Source organism: Manis pentadactyla, chromosome 9, assembly GCF_030020395.1.
Source record: "Manis pentadactyla isolate mManPen7 chromosome 9, mManPen7.hap1, whole genome shotgun sequence".
Classification (NCBI taxonomy): domain Eukaryota; kingdom Metazoa; phylum Chordata; class Mammalia; order Pholidota; family Manidae; genus Manis; species Manis pentadactyla.
Window position 1 is genome coordinate 123,341,223 of NC_080027.1, and position 25,139 is coordinate 123,366,361.

At 52.4% G+C, this 25,139-nt stretch overlaps 1 protein-coding gene across 12 annotated transcripts in view; it reads left to right on the forward strand.

Annotated features, from left to right (window-relative positions):
- Positions 1 to 25,139, forward strand: part of PLEKHA6 (pleckstrin homology domain containing A6) — a 130,804-nt gene that overhangs the window by 20,653 nt on the left and 85,012 nt on the right. For 2 of the 12 annotated variants that reach the window (XM_036909644.2, XM_036909646.2), the window contains exon 1: positions 22,908 to 22,970. The exons of 1 other annotated variant lie outside the window; for it this stretch is intronic. Coding sequence is in view for 1 of the 11 variants with exons in the window: in XM_036909654.2 (XP_036765549.2) it covers positions 8,295 to 8,356 (62 nt within the window). In the remaining 10 variants the exon portion in view is untranslated. Of the gene's footprint in view, positions 1 to 952; positions 1,192 to 1,541; positions 1,564 to 8,279; positions 8,357 to 22,907; positions 22,971 to 25,139 lie in introns of those variants that run through there. 9 more of the 12 variants (XM_036909648.2, XM_036909645.2, XM_036909650.2 and 6 more) reach the window with 7 other exon arrangements.

Sequence of the window (25,139 nt, forward strand, 5' to 3'; positions counted from 1 at the left end):
AGGCCCTTCCTCTTAGCTCCTGCTTCTTTATTAAATGTTCAGAAGTGGCCCCAGGAGCTCACGAGGGTCAGTCTCCAGCTCCTGGGGCCTAGGGACAGGTGGGACTGGACCCAGTGAGCCTGCCTGGAAGTGGGAGTACTCCATTTTCTTTCCATCTTTCTGATCCTAGTTATGAAACTCAGTGTTTCTGTTGCATTTACCCATTGTCACAGAGAATCGATTATTTTTCCAGCATCCACAGGAATGTGGAAAAAAGAAGGAAACTGAGGGAGAGAGAGAGATTGAGATGTAAGACAGATCTCTTAACGGCGTGGGCTTGTGTACAGCCGAAACCCGGCTGCAGTCCTGCTGTCTGAAGCTTCCCCCGGCCCCTTCTGCCTCTGACCCTCAATAATGCAAAACACAGGCAGCCCCTGACTTAGCTACCATCCTTGCCTAAGGTCACTGGAGACCAATTTGGGCTGAGGACCTAGGGGGTCCTAATGCCTGGTGATGGGCTCCAACCAGCTCCAAATGTTGTTTCTCTAAATTCACTGTGCAGGGTTGGGGGGACGCGAAGGCACCAGGGCCCAGCCGAACCTGCTGACACCGAGGCAGGCTCATCTCCCGGTGGACAGCCTCAAAGACCAGGCCGGCCTGGGGGGCGGACCCACGACGCCAGAGCTCTGGGCACCTTCTGGCTCCCTGCACCCTGGTGGGAGGACAGCAAAATGCAGCTCCCACAGACGGTGGCCCTTTGGGGGGCAGCTCGTGTTGTGATGGAAGGCCGGCAGGGCTGTGCTGAGGTTCTCTGTCCCTCCTGGGCAGGCAGCACTGGTGGTTAGCAGTTTGCCGCTGGTGCGGATGGAGTTAAACCTTTCCAGGGACTATTTACTCCCGATTCTAAGTGACAGCTTGGGGAGGGAGAGTCACGTGGCCCCAAGATCCCCGGGGAGCTGGCGGAGCATGCCCAGCTGCTTCTGCCTGGGAACGGTGCTGGATCCCGGTCACCCCAGCATCCTCTCCCCGCGCCAGGGACCTGCCAGCCGCGACATGGCTGATTAGAACAGATCAGATCCGAGCCCCGCTCTTCAGAAGGGGCCCCGGGGGGGCTGCGGAGGAAGCCCCCAGCTGGCCTGAGCTGGGGGAGGGGTGCCTTGGGGCCCGGGGAGTCAACAGCTTCCCAGCGCGGGGCTCCCACCTCAGAAGCCGGTGAGTCCGTTTTGATGCATCACAGGGATGCGGTGGGAGGATGGCTGGGTTCTGGTCAGGCCTGGCAGCCGCCTGCCGTGTGAGTCTGGGCTGCTGGCACTCGGTGCCACCGCCTGCTCCATCCCTCATTCTTGGCAGCATTCCTTGGGGATCAGGGATGCTGAGAATGCTAATTATAACCCTCTCTGTGCCCCCACCCCCACCCCCAGGATCCCCAGGAAGGGCTGATGTTGTTTGAATTCATTACATGTGAACTGCCTCTCCTGGGCGAGAACAGCTCTGAGGCTGCCAGCTTCCTAGGGTCCAGCTGGGGCACCCAGCCCAGCTAGAGCAGAGGGACCAGCCCCACCCTACCTCTTATCTTGCCAGCAGGTAGGAGGGATGCAGGAGGCCCTGGGGGTAGGCTCAGGTCAGCCCCAGGGACAACTCCTTCAGCGTGGGGAAAGGTCAGGGCGTGCATCTTTTATGGGCCAGAGGTTGGGGCCCGGGGCTGCTTTGGCTTTCAAACCCTGAGGGGCTGCTGGTGTCTGGGTCTCAGATTTTGTGGGGAGCATCTGAAGGGCTGCAGCCCGGTGCACGGGCACAGGAAGTGGGGAGCTGAGTTTGTGATGGCGGGACCAGGCTGCAGCTAGCAGAGCCAGGCACTTATTGTGTGAGGTTCTGAGCAAAGGGGCAAGGCTGGGAGCTGGCGGAAGGGGGTGATGGGAGGTAGAGCAGGGGGTGGGGTGCAGAGTCAGAAAGGTAAAGCAGAGGGAGAAGGGAGGAGAGGCTGCAGAGACGGTCTTCGCGACCATAGGTGAGCCCAGGAAGGGAAGAGATGGGGCTGGAGCCTGGGAGGGCCAGAGGTGGGAGGGTCAGAAGGGAAGGAGCCCGGGGTGCAGGGGTGGGGAGGCTGAGATGCAGTGGGGAAGGTGGGGGGGTGAGGGTAGGGTCAGGGTCAGAGTTGAGGGGTTGAGGCCCTCAGGGTTTGGCAGTTCTTCCCAATCCCTGTAGACCTCGTCTGCAATCTGGTGGTCTGGGCAGAGCACCCCACCGAGGGTCTCCTGCATGTGGGGTGGGAGGCCTGGTTGGCATCTGCCCGAGCCTGCTGTCCACACGGCCACATCAGGCACTCACCCTACAGACCCCCCAAATCCGGGCTTCCTGGCCTCTCTGCAGGAGCGTGAGGCCAGGGAGGGTTTCCGATGGCTTCCACCTCAGGACAGCTGCAGTTGGGCTTGGGCAGGAGGCGGGCAGGTCCTGATGGGGGGAGAGGAGGCGGGAGAGAGGGCCCACAGAGACACGGGCCCTCCACCCAGCCTGCGCTGGCTCCCCAGGGCCCGGCAGTGGCCTGAGCTCGGAGCCGTCTCCAGGTGGGGGTGGCCGGAGGGGCCGAGGGCAGCCCGCCTGGCGCTGCTGGGCTTTCCTTCCAGAAAACAAGTGGCTCTGTGTCTCCTCAAAAGGGCGGGGCCCTGGGCCGCACATATGAATTATTGAAAGTCCTGGGTTTTCCAATCAGCAGTGGGGTGATGAATGTGTTAGTGCTGGTGTGTAATTAATCCTGGCGGGCTCTGCACAGGCTCAAGACAATGGGGCCTTTTTTTTTTCTGGGTTCGGCTCTTTTCCTTCTTCACAGGAAGGTGACAGTGCAGGACGCATTTCACAGATAATTACTTTGAACGTGTCTGCCTGGATTATTGAGTTGGATTCTTCCTGCTCAGTGTAAATGAAGTAATTACCGAGGAAGTCAGTGAGCAGGGCTGCCGGCCTTGACCCCCCAGGCTGACATCACACCTTCCAGGCCTGAGATGCCCCCACCGGTCCAGGCCCAGCCTGTGGCCTTGGGCTCAGAAGAGGGGGCTTGTGGGCCCCAGGGCACTGGACAGGGAGAGACCTAGCTAAGAGTGGGCCCAGCGCAAGTGGAGAAGCGTGGCTGCAGCCCAACCTGATCAGCTGCTGTCTCTCTCTGAGCCCATTTCCTCACTGGCTGTTGTGAGGTTCCCTGAGGCCACTGGCCCTGAGCTTGGCACTGAGCAGGGATCCGATCCGCGTGGGACCCCCAGGGAGGGTGAAGCTGAAGCTGGCTGAAGTTGGGTGAGGAGGAGAGCTTGCTGACTAATGGGCAGCGGCACCAGCTAAGGGGTGGGGCCCCGGCTCTTAGGGGTTTTGCACAGTGGTCTGAGCTCTGGGCTGAGGTAGTCTGGGAGCTGGTGCATTGGTGAGACAGCTTTGGCAAGCCATCCAACCAGTTGAAAAAACATTTAGAAAGGAAAGAACACACTTTATAGGAAACATTTAGAATAAATGGGGCACAGAGGGGAAGAGGAGCGAGGGTCTACTGAGTGGGATCCTTTCCTTGGCAATTGCTCTGTCCAGGTGAGCTCTTGCTCAGCACCCACCACTCCAGATGACCCCCAGAGACCGTCCAGGCTAATCTCCCTCTAAGCCCAGAGGAGCCCTCTCAGCCTCCCTGATGGCAAGCACCAGCCTCGCCTGGGTAATTCCAGTGGCAGGGAGCTCATTACCTCACCAGGCAGCCTCTCCGTGGCTAGAACATTCCACATTCAATCACAACCTGCCTACTTCCAAGTTCTGCCCTTTGGTTCTGATTCTTTGAAGCAGCAAAGAGCAAGACAGCTCTCTTTTCCCATGGTGATAAAGATGGTTTTCTTCATATTAAAATAACATATAATTGTCAGTGTGTAGACATAATGTTTTTTATGTAACCATTTTTTGTATTGGACATTTAGGTTGTTACCCTTATTTTCCTTTTACAAGTAACACAACATGAACGTTTTTGTGCATAAGCCTTCTATTTATTTTGGATTATTTCCTTAGGATAAATCCCAAAACATAGAATTAATGTGATGAAGGGTATAGAGTTAAAAAATTACTATTATGGGAGTATAAAAGTAATACATGGTCATTCAAAAATGTAGAAAAGCAAGTAAAAAAAAAAGATCAAAATTACCCATAATTCTCCCAGAGATTTGATATATAATTTTAACATTTTGGTATGTATATGTTTTTCTGAATTCATGCACAGGCATATAACTATCTTATTATCAAAAGACACATATATATACTGTTAAAATATTTGGCCAAGTGTGTATTTTTGTCACTTAAATAGAAAGTATTTTTCCATTATTCTTTCAAAACATTGTTTTTAAGTGCCTGCTCAGTATTTCATTATATACCTATTTATTTGTTTGTTTCACTGACCCCTATGTCAAGCTAGGTATTTATAGTTTTTCATTTTTATAAACAGTGTGACATTAAACATATAAATACCTGAATCTGTGAATATATCAACAATTTTTTTCCCTTCAGTTACATTTCTAGAGGTGGAATTTCTGTTTTTAAAAAATAATTGGATATATTTTGCCAAATTCCTTGTTAGAAAGGACTAATTTACATTCCCAGCAGCTGGAATGTATGAGAATGAATTTTGTCACATGAGCATCAGCATTGAATATTATAGCTTTTTTGTTGTTTTAATTCATCTTTATTTTCATTGTTTTAATCCATTAGGTTGATTAGTAGTGAGATTTAAATCTTTTAAAAGAAGCTTATTAAATGTGAATAGTCCAGCTGTTGTCATTTGTTCCAGCCTTTGGCTTTTCTTTAAAAGGCAATTTAGTGCAGTTGTCAAGATCACAGTTTTGGGTGAAACTTGGGTTGAATGTGGGCTCTGCCAGTTACTGTGCTCTGCCAGTGATATGACCTTGACAGTGATTTAATCTTTCTGTGCTTCAGTTTCTCCATCTGTAAAATGAAAATCATGTCATCTATCTCCTAGGCATCTTGTGAAGGTCAATGAGGTCATATACGTAAAGTGCACAGAATCGTGCTGAGCAGAGTAAGTGATAAATGTGTTTGTCATCATTATCTTACTGTGGTTGATTTGCATGGGAAACAGATATCTGAAGGCAGTATGGTGATCTCGCTCCTTCCAAGCCTCCCAGGTCTCCTTGCTTGAGGCCAAGAGCCCCTGTTCCTCCAGCGGCCCTGCTCACTTTCTCTGACTTTGCTGGTGCCTCCCATCCAGTGGGATCCCTCCAGCACAGAGCATGAGGACGCACACCCCATTCCCAGGATGATCCCCTGGAGGGTCTCACTTCTGGGGGCTTCCTCTGGCAGGTGCCTGGATGAAGGGAATTTGGCTCTTCTAGTATCTTCTGGCTAACAGGCAGTTTACTGGAGTCCCCTCCTCCAGTCGCCCAGTCCCCTGCCTCCCCGTCCCTCTGCCATGCACACATCATTTCTTGATCCTTCCTTGTCAAAACATACCCATTCCTCTGAGCACTCTGCAGTTTCCAAGGAACAGTAGCTGATCTGATTTACTAATTCTGGTCCATGTGTTAATAAGATAAAGTTGGTACACTGCCTGTCGGGGTTGTGGAAAGAATGCCCATCTGGAATTTGAAGGCATAGGTTCAAATTGTGGTCCAGGTTAGCAGCTGTATGACGTATAGCAAATCAATGTCTCTGAGCTTTTGTTTCCTGGTCTGAAAAATGGGGTTGGTATCATTACCCACTTACCTAGTTAATAGCTGGAAGAGTAACATATATGGAAATGCTTTGTAAATGGCAAATGGTTATACCAATGTTGGTTCTTATTAGATGTGTGCATTTGAACAGTGTATATCAGAAGGCAAGGCTTTAACTCAAAGGTCAGGCAGGGGTCAAGGTGGGTCAGTAGGAAATGTGTTTAGGGCAGATATTCTGACAGTCCAGCCCTCCCCAGGTAACTTACTTATTCTCTATGAAGGGTTGGTCCTTATTGTGTGAATTCGGGCGGTAGGGCTGGGCAGTGCTGATCTGATAAACATGCATGGATGCTGAGGCTTCACTCCTGCAGGGCCTGGGACCCCCTCCACAGGGAGGGGAGGGGAGTGAGGCTCCTTCTGAGCTCTGGCTTTGCCACGCCCACCAGCCTGGCTCTTGGTGACCTCAGAGCCTGAATCTAATTGCAGGTGCTGATTTGCTTTTAATAAGCCTAATGTTTGCAATTAGCCTGTTAAATTCAGCCTGGCCTTTGGTGGTGAGGTCATTTTTCTGGTTTTCTTGGTTCCTGGGTCCTCCTTAGCATCAGCGGGCTATGCAGAGACTGAAGGCAAGCCTGCTCACCTGGCCTGAAATTGTGGCGGCCTCCCCAGGGAACTGGTGGTAGTTGCAGAAGGAAAACCTGCTTCTGGTGAGGTGGGCTGGAGTGTGCCGACGGAGGGAAGTTAGACTTCTTAGACTCACGAGTGAGCTCTAGAGCCCAGGTCCCCCCTAATCCAGTGCTGTTCCCCTTCTGCACCTCAGCTTCCTCATCTCAAAAATGGGAGTGATAGTTCCTGCCCTGCCTGCATCACTGAGGTTCAAATGAGGTGATGTAGGAAGTGGGTGTGGATGTAGATCTGTGCAACACAACACAGCTTTGTCACATCAGATGTGAAAGCCCTTCAGAGTTATACAAATATCCTGGCCGCCTGTACCATCTCAGCCCCTCCTCATGCTGTCTGGGAAGGCCTGACTCCACTGTCTTCTCATCCTGCCCATTCCCCCCAAACCAGAGGTGAACTGAAGGCATTAGCCCGTAGTAGGTGCTCAGCGTGTGGTGGTTCGGTATATGGAGCTTGGATGGGAGGGAGTTTGGCCAAGGAAACAGTCATGAGGAAGCCTCTGATGGCAGGGTTTGAAGGCTGTCCTCCTCGGTCTTGCCTCATTCTCCACTAGGCTGAGCTGCTTCAAGGCAAGAGGTGGTTTTGTTTGTCTTTGTGATGATTCACACAGAGCCAGACACAGAGCAGTTGTTTGATAACTGCTTTATGACTGAGTGAATGAATGGGTGAGACAGGGTAATGTGGTAGAGAAAACATGGGATTGAGAGTCAGATGAATAGGGCTTGGAACCTGGCCCCACCATTTTCTTTAGCAAATATATTCTATGCTTATTATGTACCAGGCAGGTACTAGGTTGCAGAAATGAATTTTTAAAATTCACAGTCTAGTAAGGCAGCAGATGTGTGAACAAATAATTGTCCTGTATATGATAAAGACATTATGCTACATAGGTTGGCGGCTAAGAAAGGAAGGGATAGACCCTCCTGGGAGAGCCAGGGAAGGATTCTCTGAGGAAGGGGCCTTCAGCTAGATCTCATCAGCTTCTTAGCAGTCCAGATTTCAAAAGGTCTAAAGCCTCCTTTACAGAGGTAAGGACAAAATGCAATAAAATACTATGAATAAAACATTTGGTACTCAATAATCTTTTGATAAACATTAAATTTATCCCCTTGAAACCAGGCCAGGTGACTCCTTGGTGGGGGATGGGCAGGAGCCAGGGGCTGGAGGAATTTCAGAAGCTGATCCATATACCTTCGTAGCTCTGCTGGTTAACACCTGCATGACCTTGAACAAGTTCCTCAACCTCCAAATCTCAATTGCTCTGGCAAAGCAAGGATGGTAAGTTTCTTGGATGGATCAGTGGAGACATCGCACAAGGCCCCTAGGATATGCTTGGCACATAGTAAGTGCTAGAAAAATTAGCTCTTCTTTGTTATTATTACCAGTGTATTTTACGGAGGGACTATGTCTGCGTGCAGACACGCACATGTTGCCTGCGTGTTGACTCCCAGATATGCTCAGAAAGGGAGGAGGGTGAGGGAGGCCCGGGTTAGGTTGAGTGGCAGCTGATCGCTGCTCCGTCTGAGAAACCCTCCTCAAGGCAAGGGGACCAGAACTCCACTGAAAACTGTGGGGGGACCAGGCTTGGGCTGCAGAACTGGGGATGTCACCTTGCGGCTCCTGCCCCAAGTTGGGGGAACCTGCCTCAAGGGAAGCTGAGAAGTGGTGTCCTGACAGCAGGAACTTAATTCCCTCAGGCACGTAGGCCCCTGGCCTGGGCCGGTCTGCCGGCCACATCCCAGTAGCTCTGTCGCCTGGCTGGTCCCCTGACCTTCCTAAGCAAGGCAGCCTGGCGGCCATGCTGGGTTGCCGTGGCAACTGGCAGCCTCCCAGCTGGGTTGCCCCGGTAACCAGTTAGCTGGTGTTGGGGGAGGGGGTGGTGAGCTGGGGGGAATCAGCCTCAAAAGAGGCAGAGAAGGACAAGGGCGGGACCAAGAGGAAGACAAATCCCAGATGTCCCCAGCACAGCCCTCTGCTGTCTCCCTCATAGGATTCGGAAAGCCAGAGAAAGGCAGGTAGGAAAGGATGTTGTGCTGTTTCCTGCAGAGAGTGTGTGTGTGTGTGTGTGTGCTTTGTGGTCTTTGGTCACTTTGGTCATGCGGGATGTTTGGAAGATTTGACAGGGTGTTGCAGGATCTCCCGGGCAGTGACAAAGGCAGCGAGGTCCACAGGGGAGGCCACGGACTGTCCAAACCCAGACCTCAATCTTGGTCCTCCAGCCCCTGGACAGCATAACCTCTTTGAGCTCCAGTTTCCTCATCTGTAACAGGGAGGGGCTACCGTGGACCTCCAGGGACACTGTTCATGACCGCCTGGAACTGTGAACAGCAGCTCCCTCCATGCCTCCCGGGCTGGTTTTGCATTCAGTGGATGCTCAACAGCCTGTGAGCAGCTCGGACCCGAGGCTCACCCTGGTCTTAGCCTAGCCCTGTGGCAGGAGACGAGGTGGGAAGGCAGGAATTCTTGAGAACCCAGAGCTCTCACCCTCACCAAATTTACCATCCAGTCTGCTGAGGGCAGGAAGCAAGTTCCTGCCGGTGGGAAAGTCTGCCAGAAAGTTTTCAGAGTGAGACCTAATTGAAACTTTTTACTGTCACCAGTAGACTACGTTCCTCATCACATCCCAGCAAACACACGTGCCGTGTCCTGCCTGCGCGTGGTGCACGCTAGCTTCCCCTCACAGTCCAGTGGATCTGGCCTAATCTGTTTTTTTTTAAAAATGTTGTCTTGACCCTTCAACTTGATTTCACACCTATCGATGGGCAGTGCCTTCAGTGTGAGAAACACTTGGAGAGAATACCAGTTCAGCCTCCCCAGGGGTGCACGGACCTCAGGCTTCTCCCACTTCTCACATGTAATGATATCTGGTTGGATCCTCACGATTCTGGACTGTGAGGTGGCCGGTGAGAAGTCACACAAGCCCCAGGGCTGTAGAGCCAAGGGTCGAGCTGGGACCAGTGTTTCTTGGGTTCATGCCGCGTGCTGTGTGTGCTCAGTCTGTTGCCTGGTTTAATCCTGCTGTGAGGAGAACTAAAGGATCCTTCTTACAGCGGGATCTAAAGATCCAAATTGATCTGTCCCAGCCACCTCAAAACTGGGGACCTGGAGCTGAGTCCAGAACTCACTGCCTCTTGTCTGTTGTCACAGGGGTCCGAGAGTTTGGGTGCTGAGGAGAGTTGGGGAAGGCCAAGGCTGAGCCTGGAGCAGTCTGGGTGTCCCCCAGTGTTTGTGAGGGGGTGAACCGGAAAGGAGAGGGGTGCACAGAAGCTAACCCTCTGAACCAACCAGCTCTTCTGGTTGCTGAGGGAGGCTGAGTGGACTGTGAGGAGAGGGTCCTGGGGCCACACCTGAAGGCCTTAGGCTTCTGGGAAGTTTTCAGACGGGAAAGCCTTAAGCTAGTGCCCCAAGAAATGAGTTTTTAATTGTCTGTCTCCCTTAAGACAGTGGAAATGATAGTCTGCAAGAGGCCTGCTAAGTGTGTACTTAACTGACATGTAGGCTTAGCTGGGGGAGGGCTTAGTACCAGGCGGTGGGGTCAGGAGTGGCCGGGGCAGGGGCATGCGTGGCTCTGGGAGACCCAGGGAAAGATAATCCTATAAATATTTATTGTGATAAACGAAGGTAAGTCCTGGAACAGGAACTAGGAGCGTGTGAAGGAATTCATACTGCTCGGCGCTTCCATTTTCGACCACGCTGTTGAGAACTCAGCCTCTTTTCCAGCCTCAGGACCTGGTTTTCCTGTTTGCGTGCTGAGAGAGGGGGTGACTCCGCAGACGGGCGCCTCCCTTCGCGCTGCGGACTTTGCCCTTGCAAACAGAAGGTTGGCGAGACCCAGAGGCATTTCTCTTTCATTTGGGTGTATTTCCTTTTAACTCCTATATGGGACAAGGGCACGAAAAGCTGCCTGACCTGCCGTGTGCTGCAGGGAGGGTGGGGGAGCAACACGGTGGGGCCTGTGGCCCCAGGAGGAGACGGGACGGGGTGCTTAGAGCCCAGCTGTATCCTGGTCTCTCTGGACTTACTGTTAATTACTCAGCACCCACTGACTTTAACGTTAACACTTCCCACCTGGAAATAACAGCGGTCTGCACTGTTTTGTCCAGGTTCCAGATTTCAGGCTCTTGGAGTCTTTGTACCAGGTCAGGCCAGGGTGGCAGCTGTGTGACAAGGAATTCTGCTGGGACTCGAATGGGGTGGCCGCTTCTGTCTGAGGCTGGGGAGGTGGGTTTCCAATAGGGAGAAGCGGTACCAGGAGCCTACGGGGATATGGTGCCTGCAGCTGAGCGCATCCGCTCTGTGAAGTTGCAGGAGTGTTTTCCCCGGGAGACCCCTTATCCCTGCACCCTGTATTCTGCATGTAACCAGTAGAGTGTATCCTGTGCTCCCTCCAGCTGGTCTGGGCTGACTTTTGACGACCTCTTTTCACCTATAAAGAGTGTGTATTTTTGAGATGATGTGCCACTTACTCAAGACCACATTGAGAGGTGGGGGAGGAATCAAGTAGAATTTACACACGGTTCCATGTTTCCTGCCCAAACCTGCTCCCTACCCCTGTGACCTGAGTTTGAATATAGGCCTATCAACCAGTGAGAGCATGGAAATGGGGGCGAGGGGAGGAGGAGGAGGATGTGGCACCCCTTTGTTGAGATAGCCCCAGTGGTCACAGCTTATGTGTGGTAGCCTAGGGCTGCCCAGCTGGCCTCCTCTCCCCAGGTGCCCAGACCCCCGTCCTGGGAGAGGCAGGCGGTGGGTGCTACCCCCCTGGGGAGGAGAGTGTGTGCACGTGTGACTTGCAGGCTCACGTGCATGTGGGGAGGTCAGCCGCCCTTGGTCTGATCAAGGGGCCCCCGCTGGCCATGCGGGAAGTCACAAAGCTGCGGGGGCGGAGTGGGGCTGGAGGGAGAGTCAGAGACCACATCCAGTGGTCCTTGCAGCTCCCTCCTGCCACACACGACCTCCCGGAGGAGGGGGCTCATCTTACCCTCCTTTGTATGCAGGCCTTTTCTGCCTCTAGAAACCCAGTGTCCTCATTTAAACCCACTTAACCCTCTGGTGCAGCCTAACTCACTCTCTCCTTTTCCCTGTGCTCCCTTCCATTTCTCCTCTCTGATATCACTATTACTGTGGTCACTGTGTGTGTGTGTGTGTGTGTGTGCGCGCGCACGCATGTCCTCGTAGCTGTGAGTGTGGACAGTGACGGGGGAAGTTAGGTACACTGATGGTCCCGAGTGCCTCCAGTCCCTCATTAGGGCCGAGTGCTTCAGCAGAGAAAGGAGGGCTTTCTCCAGTGACTTGCGTGGGGCACCTGCCACAGGGGGCAGTGACAGCCCATGAGGTCGGAGAGCCCCGTCGGATTCCGGCAGACTGGCCTCGGGGGGGCAGATCGCAGGACCAAGAGGGTGACACCAAGACCTCTGGGAGCCCAGCGCGGCTGGGATGGAGAGTGTTCCTCATGGGGGGTGGGGGTGGGGACCTTGGGGGGTGAGGCCTCTGTCTGGGGAAGGCCGCCTGGGTCAGCAGGGCGGGGCCTGGCTCGCTCACCTTCGGACAGGTCGGCTCCTCTGGAGGAAGAGTGTGTCAGGGGGTGCGTGCGACTCAGGGCCCAGACCCCAGCACAGACTTTACTGCCGGTGGAAAGCATCCCGATCAGGCCCAGCATCTTCCCAATCTGCCATTACGGGAACCAGGAACATGTCATCAACATGTAACTGGTTATCTTTTAATACATGTCCTTTTATTGTCTGGAACAGCCAGTTAGAAATAGTTTGAAATATTTCCATTCACATATGTCCTTCTCTCTCATAAATTTGCATCTCCCCACAGTAATTAGCATAAAGCCTTGAAATAGCTGGTGCTCACTCATACCTTCTTCCGCCCTCTCTGGGTGTTATGCTTGGAGATGGGGCAACATGCAAGAGGGTGAGATAGGAAGCTGCTCTCCGCCCAAATCCTCTTGTGGGCTGAGATTTCAGATTATTTCTCCACCTCTGGCTCAAAGTCAGGATCACTATCTCCCAGTTGTTGGCTGAAGGATTTGCAGGGTGGAGTTGGATGCTATCTTGTCCTTTCTTCTCTGCCTTACTCTTTGGACGTGTGGCTTTGTCACACAGTTTGGTTACTCAGATGCCATGTAGATAAGGTGCTGGCCACAGTGTAATCTGGGTAGGAAACACCAAACCTCGTTCGTATTTTTTATCATGCTTCTGTATATATTTAATATTCCTTTGAGAAGGAGCAAGCTATTTCAACCAGCTTCAAGGAGTTAATTACTCCCACAAGAACCTCATGACATAACAGGTCAGAGGAAGGAGGTGTCAGCAGGAGTTCATTTGCATATTTCCCACAATCCTCCCTTTGGCTCAATTTATTAGCCATCCTGGGCAAGTTGTAGTCTGAGCATTGCTGTCACTTTCTGTCCATCACACACACCAGGATCAGTGGGCAAGTCCGGGCTAAATGTAGTGCCTGATAAACATGTGCTCAGGTGTCACAGTCTTTTTTGCCAGACGGAGAGACCAAGACAGGAGAGGGACCTTGAGTCTCAGCCTTGGAAGCAACCTTTCATGTGGCTTAAGCCTCTTCCCAAGTACCAGTCACCTTTGCCAATGTGCCAGACATGTGATCGCCCGCACCCGGAATCCCCCATAATGGGCTGTTGCTCTGTGAGCAGCTTTTTTCCGTTGTTGGACAGCTCCATGTCACATCCTTCCTTAAGGTTGAATTTGAGCTTTTCTGTTTCTATCCACCTTTTGGTCCCAGTTTGACATCCTGGCCATACTTTCCCAGACCTACTTGTTTGTCGTTGCTTCAAGAGTCAGACAATATGACAATTGAGTGACAATATGACACAGTGGGAAAAATACAGGCTCTGAGGCCCGTCTGCCTGGGTTTGCACCTGGCTTCACACTCATCAGCAGTAACAGTCCTTAACCTCTCTGAGGCTCAGTGTCCCCATCTATAAAATGTGAGTCATGATGGTACCTACCTGGTAAAATTATTGAGAGTGTAAGCGAATTAACACACATCAAAAGCTCAGAACAGTGCTCGGCGGTTCAGCACCACTCAGCATGTGGCAACTCTCATCCTTTCTTAAAATAAGCTGTCCAGAACTGAACACAGTACTCCAGATGTGGTCTAGTCGGTGGGACTCTGATGCCCTCTGCTCGACAATCTAGTTCCATTCTGTCAGACTAAGTTTGCAAATCACTGGTGTTTAAATTGAGCTGTACTGAAATCCTCAGGTTATTTTCCCAGGGACAGCTGTTAGATTTAGCTCACCGCTCTCCTACGTAAGAGAGATGATCTGAGTCAGTGTCAAAGGGGGCCTGGAGCATCCCTTCACCTTGGTTGCACACACACGAACTCGCATTGATGTAGCTGGGTGCTTTTTATAATGCCATCCTGCATCTGGGGTTCTCTCTGGAAAATCTCTTGACCCACACTGGCTGGAGGTAAAACGCCCCTCCCTGTGCATCTTGTCTCTGACAGCGGGTCTGTTTTACCTTTCTCTGCTCATCGGACCCACTTGCTTATCAAGTGAGTTGAGCGTGTACTGTTTGGACCTTCCTCACCTCCACTCCTGGCAGTTCCTGGGCTGTAGAGGAAGGGACACAGGTGCCCCAGGAATATGCAGAGTGCCTGCTTTCTAGGTAGACCTTGGAGACCCTCTGAACGCGTGCTCTCCCTGGGCCAGCTGCATCTACATTACCCAGGAGCTTATTAGAAATGCAGTGTCTCTGGCTTCACACCCCACCTACGTAATCAGATGTGTTTTAACAAGAAACACCCCCAGGTGAGTCATATGGACATTAAAATTTGGGAAGACTGCTCTTCATTATTCAATTTGGGGTAGGAATAAAGGCGAGAGGGGAAGAATCCTATCTCCCAAGATCTTAAAATCAGTTTTGCTGACCAGGCTCCTGGGGATAGACATAAAACTATTTCTAGGATATTTGATCAGAGACTGCCCACATTCCCTGTTTGCCTCTTGGAATGCCAATAGTAAGGTTTTTATACAATAAAATTATTTAAAAATACATAGTTTGTATTTGCATTTTCCCTTTTTATTAGTAGCATGCTCTTAGCGTATTACCAACCTTTGGACTATATGTACAATTAGACTCTTTTAAATGTTACATGTAGGGTTTTACATCTCTGATATATTTCATTTTGTTAATGTCTGGCCACTGTTTCAGTATATGGAATCCTGATTCTGCCATGAGAGCGTCAGCCGTCCCTCCTGGCTTTGTCGGTAGCAAATCTGGTAGCCTTGCCTTCTGAGCATTTATGCAAATCATGGATGAGAAAGTGGAGCCCAGCAGGATTGCCAGCAGACCACTGCGGAGGCTCAGGCGGCCAGGAGCTAGTTCCTGTTCTAGCTCCTCCCGCTGCTGCCTGCCACCTTTGGCAAGGTATTACTGCCTCAGACACCGGCTTCTTCATCTGTGATGGAGGAAATGGGAGTACTCATCAGCATCCCCTGGGGTACCTTAAAGAAATGTGCCTAGGCAACCCCGCCCCTCCCCACTGAGATCCTGATTTAGTTGGTCCGTGGTGGTACTCAGGCATTAGTATTTTTGCAAAGTCTTTTGTTTTGGGGTCATTCCAGTGTGAAGCCAGGATTGAGAACCATGGGCCAGATCATCGCTAATATGCATGATCTCCCTCTCTGATCTCAGATGCTCCCTGTCAGCCTGGTAGGCATCTTCTGGGGCCTCTGGTAGCCTGAGCTCTGCAGGCTGAGGTCCGTGGCAGGAGAGAGGGCCTGGCTGGCTGGTGTAGCACATGGCCAGGGTGTGGCTGTGCCATGGAGGACGGCAGGGCACCCTTGTCTTCCCAGATCTCCGGTATTAATTGCAGGCTTGGGATGCCTCCTATGGGCCACTTGCTCTTCTCTGGACAAAAGAATCTTCTCTGACTTTAGCTGTTTTCCTGTTTCTGAGCTTGCTGCTTAAGAAAAATAGCCAAAGGCCAGTGTCTGTCAGTTTCAGCCTAAGTCAGTCAGGGTGGCTCCCTGCCTGATTCCTCTCTTTGTCTTCTGTTTCTGTCCTCCCCATCTCAGGGGGCCGTCTGTGCCTCCGAGGCCTTCTCTTGCATCTCTTCCCTTCACAGTCTCCCACAGGCAGAGTGTTGCTCCATGCTTGAGCCGCGGCAGCTCCAACACATGATTGCAGAGACAGACCCCTCTGACTTGGCTTTGGGGGTCAGAGCACCTGCTTGCCCAGCTTGACTCATCGGGGGCAAGACTGGCTTTTACCCTGGGGCTCAGCACGTCATTCTAAACAGCCCTTCCCTGCTTCTGCGGTAGGAGTGTGTCCAAGATCGGTTATCTTTCCTGTGCCCTTCCTCCCCGCGGTTGCTGCTGGGTACCAGGAGCGTCTCTGCAGTGGGCTTGTTAATTGGCGCTTCAGCTGGCTGATTGACTCTAATGCGGGCGAACATTTATTTACCCCGGCAGCCGCCTCTCAGACAGCCGTTAATTGCAGGCACGAGAGAGACAATAATTATGGGATAATGGGTGGCTTTTGTGTGAGTCCTCCTCCTTGCACTGTGTCAGCAAACACGGAGGGTTTGTTTCCTAACACGCGGCTACCCTGCAGAGGCGAGCCACAGCCCTGCTCACTCATCCTTGTCATCCAGCCCACCTCCCCGAGCCCCCGCCTGGGGTTTTACCCACATTTCCTGGGTGACAGAGAGCAGGTTCCCATCGTCCAAGATATTACCTCCTCATTCCCATGCAGTCATGACCCCATTTTTAGGATCTGTGAGTTGAACCGGTGCTCTTTTAGAAAGCAGGGCTTCGTCAACTTTGCCTAAGAAAAGGGCCAGTGAATCCTGAACCATGAGTCTTGTTCTGTGGGTCCTTATCTTTGTGACTGTTTTTACATAGTTGTAATTAGCCTGTAGCTATTGTCCTGTGCTGCCCATTATTTTTTTTTTTGCTCCACGTTTATTTATACAAACACTTCCAGGTATGACAATGGTTCCTAAGTTTGTCTTTTTAAATAGCTATAAATAATTCTGTCATGTGACTCCATTACTGTATTGCTTTTCTCTTCTTACTGGGAATTTGAGTTGTTTCCAATTTGTTGCTGTTATGAATAGCTCTGCTATAAACATCTTTATATGTTACTGATTTTCCCCCCAGTTATTTCCCAGTGGGTAAATTGAATCATGAGCTACATTGATGTGGCGTCATGTGGGGAGGCACCGAGCCGGGAGGGCAGCTGGAGGCCCCTGGGAGGCTTACCTGATTTCCCCCTCCCTCTCCCAGTGCACAGCTCCTCTTCTCACCTCGTTTTCTAGAATGATCCACTTCTAGGATGATCCTTGCTCCAAATCCCCTATAACAAGCAGTGAGTGCAATGGAGACTGCGCTCTGCTTATCTGTGGCAGCATAATAGGCCACCCAAAGTGCAGCGGCTTCTAACGACACTGTTTTGTTACCCTTCAGGGTTCTCTGCGTTGCCCGGGCCCTGCAGGGCACTTGCCGGGATGGTCTCCAGCCCCTGCGGTCATCTGACGGCCGGACAGCCAGGCTGGCTCCTCGCATGGCTGTCATTGGGGGCTCCAGCCGGGGCATCACCCTGAGCATGCACAGTGGCCTCTGTACGTGGCCAGGGCCTCTCCCAGCAAATGCCTCCGAGAGGGCCTGTCCAGGAGAGAGTATTCCAGGAGACCCAAGTTGAAACCCTAAGGTTTCTTAGGCCCTCACCCCAGAAGTCATACAGGGTCACTTCTACTGCATTCTGCTGTCAAACCGAGTCCCAGGCCCACCAAGATGCAAGGCGGGAGGGAACAGATCCCATCTCTCAGTGGGAGGGGTGGCAGAGATTTCGCACCGCTTTGATCCTCCCCCTCAAAGAGGGAAGCCTGTATTGATGAGCACCTATGAACCCTCTCAGCAGCTGCCTTAGAGGGGGCAAGCCGCTCTCATACCCCACCCCTTCATTTCCACTCCAAATCCTGCCTGTCCTCAGCTCAGAAGTCTTGTGATTTCTTCTCAGAAGCTTCCTGGTGGCCCCACAGTCTTATCTCCCTTCTTGCATCTCCCCTCCCTCCCCTTGCTAAACTCCCAAGGCTCTGTGTCTGTCTGCCCTCCTCCTACAGCCCTTATCACACTTTACGGCATTCGGTTATTTAAGGGCTTGGCTGGCTGGTTGTAAACCCCTGCCAAAGGCAGGTACTCGGTCTGGTTCTTCTTGTTAATATCCACGTCAGACTCCAAAGACCGAGGAAAGTCCATGGCATGTAAACGGGCTTCCATGCATTCTGCTCCCTTCCCCTATTTCATAGATTGGATACTCTTCTGTCTGTTGAATGAATGAGCAAAGTTATCTTAATGAAAGCTGGGGCAGGGAAGAGGACAACTTATATGTTGAACACTTAGTAGGTGCACTCGTCAGCTCCAGCGAGGAACTTTACTTAAATGATCTCATTTAATTTTTACAACAACCTGGGAAGTATGTAGTAGTATCTTTATCAGCGCAGCTGAGATTCAGAGATGGTAATTCATATGTCCAAGGTGACATGGTTGGGTCACATGGTTAGAATCTTGTAGAGCCATGATTCAAACCTAGGTCTTTGGAAACTTGGGGCAAGTGTTCTCTCTTGTACACGTAACCACTTGAAACTTCAGTTTCTTCATCCAGAAACCATGGACGATTACTGTTTACCTCGTCGGGTTGTTTGGATGAAAAGAAATAAGACAGGCAAAGCAGCCCAAATGTAGAGCTGGCATTTGCTCCCTGTCACCTTTGTGACTGACTTCTCTCCTGAAGCATCTGACAAGCCCTCCGCGCATTCAGGTCCCTCTGCAGCTCCTGCTGCAGTTGACGGAGCTGCTTGGCAAATGTCTTTGGGTGCGTGTGTTGTTCACAGACACATGTAATCACTCTGGTACGTGCTTCCCAATCACTGCCGCCTCCCCCTGGAGCACGCAGGGGGTCATTTCCCCTGGACTCCCCTCCAGTGAGCCGCCTCCCACCTTTGTAATCACAGTGCAGACAGCCAGGTCCCCAGGCACCCAGGCGGCTTCCCCCAGAGCAGCTGAGCCTGGAGAGTCTACCCTCCCACATAATTGCTTTTGTTTGCTCTTTGGAAATTAATTCAACAAAAGCTCATTAGTTCTCATTTTTCCTCCTCCTGCTCCCTTCACCTCCCGGCTCCGGGCCTACCTTTTGGTCTGTCTGCTCCCACACAAGGACCGCGTTCAGGACGCCTGTGTGGCGGGGATGTTTCCCCGGGTGCCTTCTGATGGGCCAGCAAGGCGGCTGCAGTGCTGGGAGGGGGGTTTCTTGGTAGAACTGGGGACAGCGAAAATTTATGACTCTCCTCCCCTGATGCCCCTTCCCTCTTACTAGTAGCTTTGGCTCTGGCCTCGGTGTTCTCCGGCTCGAGGTGCTGCCTGGAGGGGAGGAGCTGGCTAGCATAGGCGTCCCCCAGTCTGCTCCGGTCTCTGGCCCCTTCATTCCGAGCTCTGCTCCACCTCTCACTCCCCTGCCTGGCCACTGATATATAGCACTGAGCTGCCAGAATCACAGAAGGCAGAGGAGGCTAGATTTTTTTTTTTCTAATTCTTCTTATAACCTTCCCTCCAAAGGTCCAAACTGAAAAGTCTGGGAGCCCAGAAAGGCGTGAGTTTCTTAGAGTTCTTTCCTCCTGCCTTCAAGGTCTTCTTCCCCACTAGTGCGAGTGCTTTGGTAGAGGGGCAGGGCCCGGGGGAGCTGGAATGGCCTCCCCCCAGCAAGCCGCCCTGCCAGGAGCCGCGGAGAAGGTCTCTTAGACCCCCTCTCTTCGTCAGTCTGGTCCAGCACTAGCGGGGGGCTTGTCTCAGGCAGCCACCAGCTCCTGTGATTCTGTTCCAGTCTGATTCTGCTCCTGGATGCCTGGAGTTTAACAAATCTTCAAGTGCAGAAAGCATTTCCTGTGTCCATGGGGAATTGCAAATTTATGCCTTTTATGCTTACAAGCCCATGGTGGGGTGAAATAGGGAGGAAGAGGGCAGAGCCACATTCAGGCTGATCCAGTGCATGGTTCTGAGTATCCCCACCTCACGCACACACACACACACACACACACACACACACACACACACACACACTCTCCTCACATGGAGTCTAGCCTGGTGGCCTCAGCCAGAAGAGACCTGCCCTTCCACTGAATTCCTCTGGCAAAAATGACTTGTAACACTTCTGGGAAATCTATGCTTCTAATTGTAGTGTGGTAGTAAAGGATCATATTGGACAAATTAAGTGGGGCTGATTATGAAAGGCCTTGCATTTTGTGCTGAGAAGCTTAACCTCTATCCTTTAGGCAGCAGAGATACACCGAAAGCATGTGGGCCGTGGCATGGCCAGGTTGCCATTGGAAGAGAGCAGGGAGACCGAATTCAGAGGCACTCTGTCATCTCCAGGACGACGGGCCGGGGGTGGCATGGTTCAGTCAGGGTGCTGGGTCTCAGGGTGTTTCATCTCCAGTCCAAAGACTACATCGCAGCAGGGAAGATGGGTGGGCGATGGAGGGTTCTGGCGGCACACTGAGAGCTATTTCAGGGGCTGAGGGGGTGAGGCTGGGAGCTCAAGCTTAGGGTAAAGTCTTGGGATGAAGGTGAGTTGGTGAGTGGAGGCAGGAGGGGGGTAGCCCAGGGGACCAGCTGGGGGATCAGACACAGGGACTCCGTAAGGCCCCTCTTGACACTAGAGAGGCTTACTTTGGGCTGCCTCCAGAAGTAGGGGCTTCTGCCCCAGGACACATTAGAGGCACCTTTTAAAGGTGACCCAACAGAATTGTGGCCATCAAAGCAGCTGAGTGAGGCCACAGGGGATTGGGGTCGGGGCTGAAAAGAAGGTACAGATATGCTGTATCACGTAGGTACCACCATCACCGCTGCGTGTCTCAGAACAGCTGGCCTTCCTGTTCCCTCTGGGGGCTCAGCCCTTACTGCCCAGAGGGAAGAGGGGAGGGGGATGGCATGATGCCTTGTCTGTCAGCTTTCTCCCAATGCCACTTTTGTCTCTGCTCATCAAAACTGGCAACACTGTCCTGGCATTGTCTTCCTGGAGCTGCCATCCCAGCTGCTCTGGAAGAGGCAGGGAAGGGCACAGCTGCAGCTTCAAAGGTGCCCTGGAGAGGGGGGTCCTCCTTCAGACCTTCTGCAGAACAGCCTCCCTGGGCCTGCCCCCTCACTCCCCAGCAGGGGCCTTCTCCGGAGCCTTACTCTGGTGAGGAGGGAAGGGAGGGACTTGGTCCAGGGCCCCAGCCCGGGTGTCTGTACGTTGAGGGGAGTTGTCTAGCGTGCTGAGCTGAGGCCAAGTGAAACATGCCCACCCTCCCAGCTGCCCCAGCCATCCTGCCTTCCTGGCCTGGATGAGAGTGGGAGCAGGGGGACATCTGTAGGTTAACCCTTGAGAGGCCAATGCCACGGGAAGGAGAGTCCAGTGGGAAAGGGTCCGTCCACGTCCTAGTAGGTGGTCTCATCAAGACCTCATTCTACATAGTGGGCCCAGAGACCTCATCCTGTGAGCTTATTGGGAGCACAACTGTATTTCATAGATAATTAGAGAAATTGTGTGGACAGTCAGGGTCTTTGAGTCACTCCCTCTCTTAGTACAAAGATTTAGGATTCCACTGAGCAGGATGAAAGGGGGCCTTGCCTCCACCCGCCTGGTTGCTCGCCCCGCCAGGCTCCTCTCTCCATGAGATGGGGGTGGTTTGCTATGCTGTTTGTCTTGTTCCCCTGCCCAGAAGTGCGTTTGCCTCAGGGGAGCCTTTTCTGGCCGCCTGGGCTGGCGCATGTCTAGTCCATACTGCTGGCTCCACCCCATCTCAGGAAAGGTTCTGGAGGCAGAGGATTCTCTTCCTTCCCTACCCCTGCCACAGCCAGCATCCTATGACCTTTGGCCTTTTGTGTTCAAGACCTGGGGAGAAATGGCCCAAGGCTGGACCTCCTCAGAACTCACAACCTCGGAGGGACCTCATGATTTTGAGTAGTTGATTAATAAGTCACTGTCTATCAGGAGCGAGATGAGTGGACATTTCTTAAAATTTTAAGGGAACTTACTGCCAGCGAGACCCCAGGCTGGCCATAGAGCAGTCTGCCTTTGACCCCCACGGCCCCTACACTTGCCCAGCCAGAGGGGGTTGCTAACTCTTGATCACGGTGGCCTGAAGAGGGAGCTGTCCCCAGAGTGGCAGGAGAGCAGGGCCCAGGAGGCCCCTGCAGAGGACCAGGCCTAGGAGGGCTGTCACCACCCCCTTGGGGCCCGGCCCTGGGCTGCCCGGGGAGGGGAGAGGCTTTGGCACTTCCCTGAAATCTATGACCTCCCATCATTCACTGTGTCCTGGGAGCCCTGCCGCCCAATCAGCTGGGGACTGGGGGCTGGGGACAGTGACGCAAGGCTTCCTTCCTTTGGGTTATGTGAAGCTACAGTGAGCAATAGTCAATGTGAATAAAAGCTATGCAATTGTTGGAGATTAATAGTAGTATTGTTATACTTAGGAGAGGCAGGGAACTCTTGCGGACCCGGTTTGAGCCCTAGCCCCTTGTGGACTTCCCTGCAGCCCCAGCTTTCCCCCTGGGAGCTGGAGGCACAGGAGCCCTCCAGTGTGAGTTGCCTGCTCCTCCAAGCCTCCCTGCTTTGGGGCCAAGCCCTGGATGGTTAGAGAAATCCCAGAAACCCACAAGTACAAATCCTAGGGCCAGAGCACACCTCACCGCCCTGTCCCTTCCTCCCCTTCTTCCTGCTCTTCCTTGACATCATTTCTCATTTCCCTTGGATGGAGCTGCAGGCGCCCCTGGCTGTCTGCACAGGGGGCCCAACGCCTGGAGATCTTGTGCTTTCTGGCTTGGTTTGTGGCTTGCCTTATCCTTTCTCCAGGTGGCCTTGCAGAGCCTGACGGGAGCCTGCCTCCTCCTTCCTAGGTGTGGCAGGAACTCTTTAAGGCAGTGATACCTCGCATTTATAGGGCGTCTTTCTTCTGTGAGCCCAGAGCCCTTTTCCTCCTCTGCACGCTACCATCGCTTGGCAGGTGCCGACTGAGGGACTGCGGCGACTTTATAACTGAGACTTGGAGGGGTCCAGCGGCTTGCCTTAGGTCGTGCAGCCAGCAAGTGGCAGAGCCAGGCTTTGAGTGTCAGAATTGGAGCTGCATGGGATCAGCGGCGAGGTCCCTGGCTGTCAGCGAGGGGCTCGGCCCACTTCTCCGTGCCTGGAGGGTGCCGACCGATGATGCCTGCTTGCCCCAGCTCTGGCGTGGGCTGACTCTGAAGCAACCCTGGGCCCTGTGGTCCCTGAAGGTCAGTGAGCATGAGGAGGAGGAGAGTGGTCATCTTGTGACTGCCCAGCATGGGCATGAATATGGAACAGGCACCTTGGATGAACGCAGAGTTGACCCTGTGACCCCTCAGCAGTGTGTGTCGAAAGGGCAGCTCCGAGCAGGCTCCTTGTGGCTCCCGTTATTGGCCCCTTGGTCTGGGGCGGAGCCTCCCTCCTGGCGCCCCGCCCCGCAGAGGCAGGTGGACCAGTCCCCTTGTCCCTCTTCCAGCAGAGAGCTGCTAGGAGGCAGGAAAAGGTCCTTCTGGGCCGTGAGGTGTCTGCAAGCTGGCTCCCACACAACCCTCCTGCGCTGGTAAGAGCAGGGAACTCCCTCTGATCACACTGGGCTGGGCAAGGCCGCCGGCGCCCCTGGAAGCGTGGGGCTGTGGAAGCGGGGGTGGGCAGTTGTTCCTGGGAGCCCCTTGTCCCCTTCCCACGCCGTCTCTGTCGCCTTACCTTACTGTCGCTCTCTTCTTTTCTCTTCTCTTTCTCTCTTTTACTCAGTTATTTCCTCAGCAGATTTGAGCTCTGGAATGTGCCAGGCCTGGTTGGCTCCCCTGCTAGTCCTTCCCTTCCCCAAGACCTCTCCCAACACCCCCTGCCTTCTCTCTGTTCCCCTTCTGATTTATCTGCCCCTTCCTCCCTCCGTCTTCTCTCCTGTCCCACGAGCTCTGTGATCAGCAGCTCCAGGAAGTGCTAGGGAAGGACCAGCCTGGGGAGGTGCCCGCTGTTTGCCCAAGGTGGGGTTGGTTGCAGCCTGGGCCCCTGGGCTGCGGCGCTTGGTTCTCCTGTGGCCTGTGCTCCTCATGGCTTCTTCCTGCTCCCCTTCCCCTTCCCCACTCTGGCATCTAATGGAGGCAGAAAGGAAGAAGGCCACGCCCCAGACGCTGTGGCAGCTGCTTTGCTGGGATGCTAGTTCTTTTCCAGACCCCGGGGTAGTGAGAGACTGAATGCAGTGGGGAAGCTCTTAGCTGAAAGCTCTGATCTGGGGTGGTCTGGCGAGCAGGGGGGTGCTGGATGTCACCTCTGAAGACTGAACATGGCTCCTCCACCATCGTGTGGTGGGGCCTTGGGAGGGTTGCTTTCTCTTATGTAATCATGTTCCTACCTCTGTCAAAGGCCCCCAGGGGATCTAATGGTAGAAAGTGACATATAACTTGTCGCAGTGCTGGTGCTGGAAAGGGAAGCAGGCTGGGGGGCCTCTCCCATCCTATTCTCAAGGACAGGAGCCCCAGAGGCCAGAGCCAGTGGCTGGCCAGCTCAGGGGGGTTTATTGCTCTGTGCTTATGTCACCACAGTGATGAGCATCTCAGGTCTGCTTTTTATTTAAAAAAAAAATTTTTTTTTATAATGGAAAATTGCAAACATATCCAAAGGTAGAGAGAATAGTGTAAAACCCCCATGTACCCAAGCTTCAATAATTTTGAAGTCATCTCATGGCCACTCTGGTTAGATTATATTCCTACTCCATTCTTCCTGCTGATTATTTTGAAGTAAATCCTGAACAGTTTATCATTTCATCTGTAAAGACAGGGATTCTTAAAAACAAAAACAAAAACAAAATATCATTATCATACTGAAACAAAACTAACAACCTGTCAATGTAATCAAACACCCTGTTAGTACTCATATTTCTCTGATTATTGTAGACATTCTTACCTATTTTGCTTTTTAATTTGGATCCAAATAAGTCCATGCATCATGACTGGTAGTTAAAGTTATTTGGTCATTCTGAACCTATAGACATTCTCTTTCTCTTTCTTGCAATGTTTTGCTGAAGAAACTGGGCCATTTGTCCTATGGAGCTTTTCATCTTCTGGATTCGGCTGATTGCATCCCCATCTTGTCATCTGACATGTTCCACTGCCTCTGTGTTTCCCATATGTGTGGTGAGATTTCAGACCTAATCAAATTCAAGTTCCTTTAATTTGTTTAGTGGGGGTGCAGGAATCCCTTGTTTGTGGTACGTCCATCCATCAGGAGACGCACAATGTCCGGTTGTCTCTTGTTTTGTGGTGCTAGGAGCCTTGATGATCACTGCCTATATCCATTCATGCATTACAGGCTAATTGCATATTAATGACTCTCTCTGACTAGAAGTTGCTTCTTTCATTCCACAGCAAGTGATTTCTGACTTTGGAAAGAGGCCTCCTTCTCCGGGCGGTGTTGCTCTGGAGGCGATGGGGTGGCCCACTCCCACCCGGTCTGGCCTCTGTGTGGTTTGGTCAAGCAGGCATCCCATAAATTCCAGGTTGGGGATCCTGGAAAGAATCCTTTGCATCTCTGTCCAGTCAGATTTCAAGTCTTTGTGCTGATGGAGGGAGTCAGAGACTGATGATAACTCCAAATGACTTCTGTTAGCTGTGAAGTACAGTCCAGCCATATTTAGCCAGATTAATGATCAGACACAAATCTTCCCTGACTATTCCCTATACTCACCCCTGGCTCATACTACTATCAGTGGCCTGATAATAACTTTTTT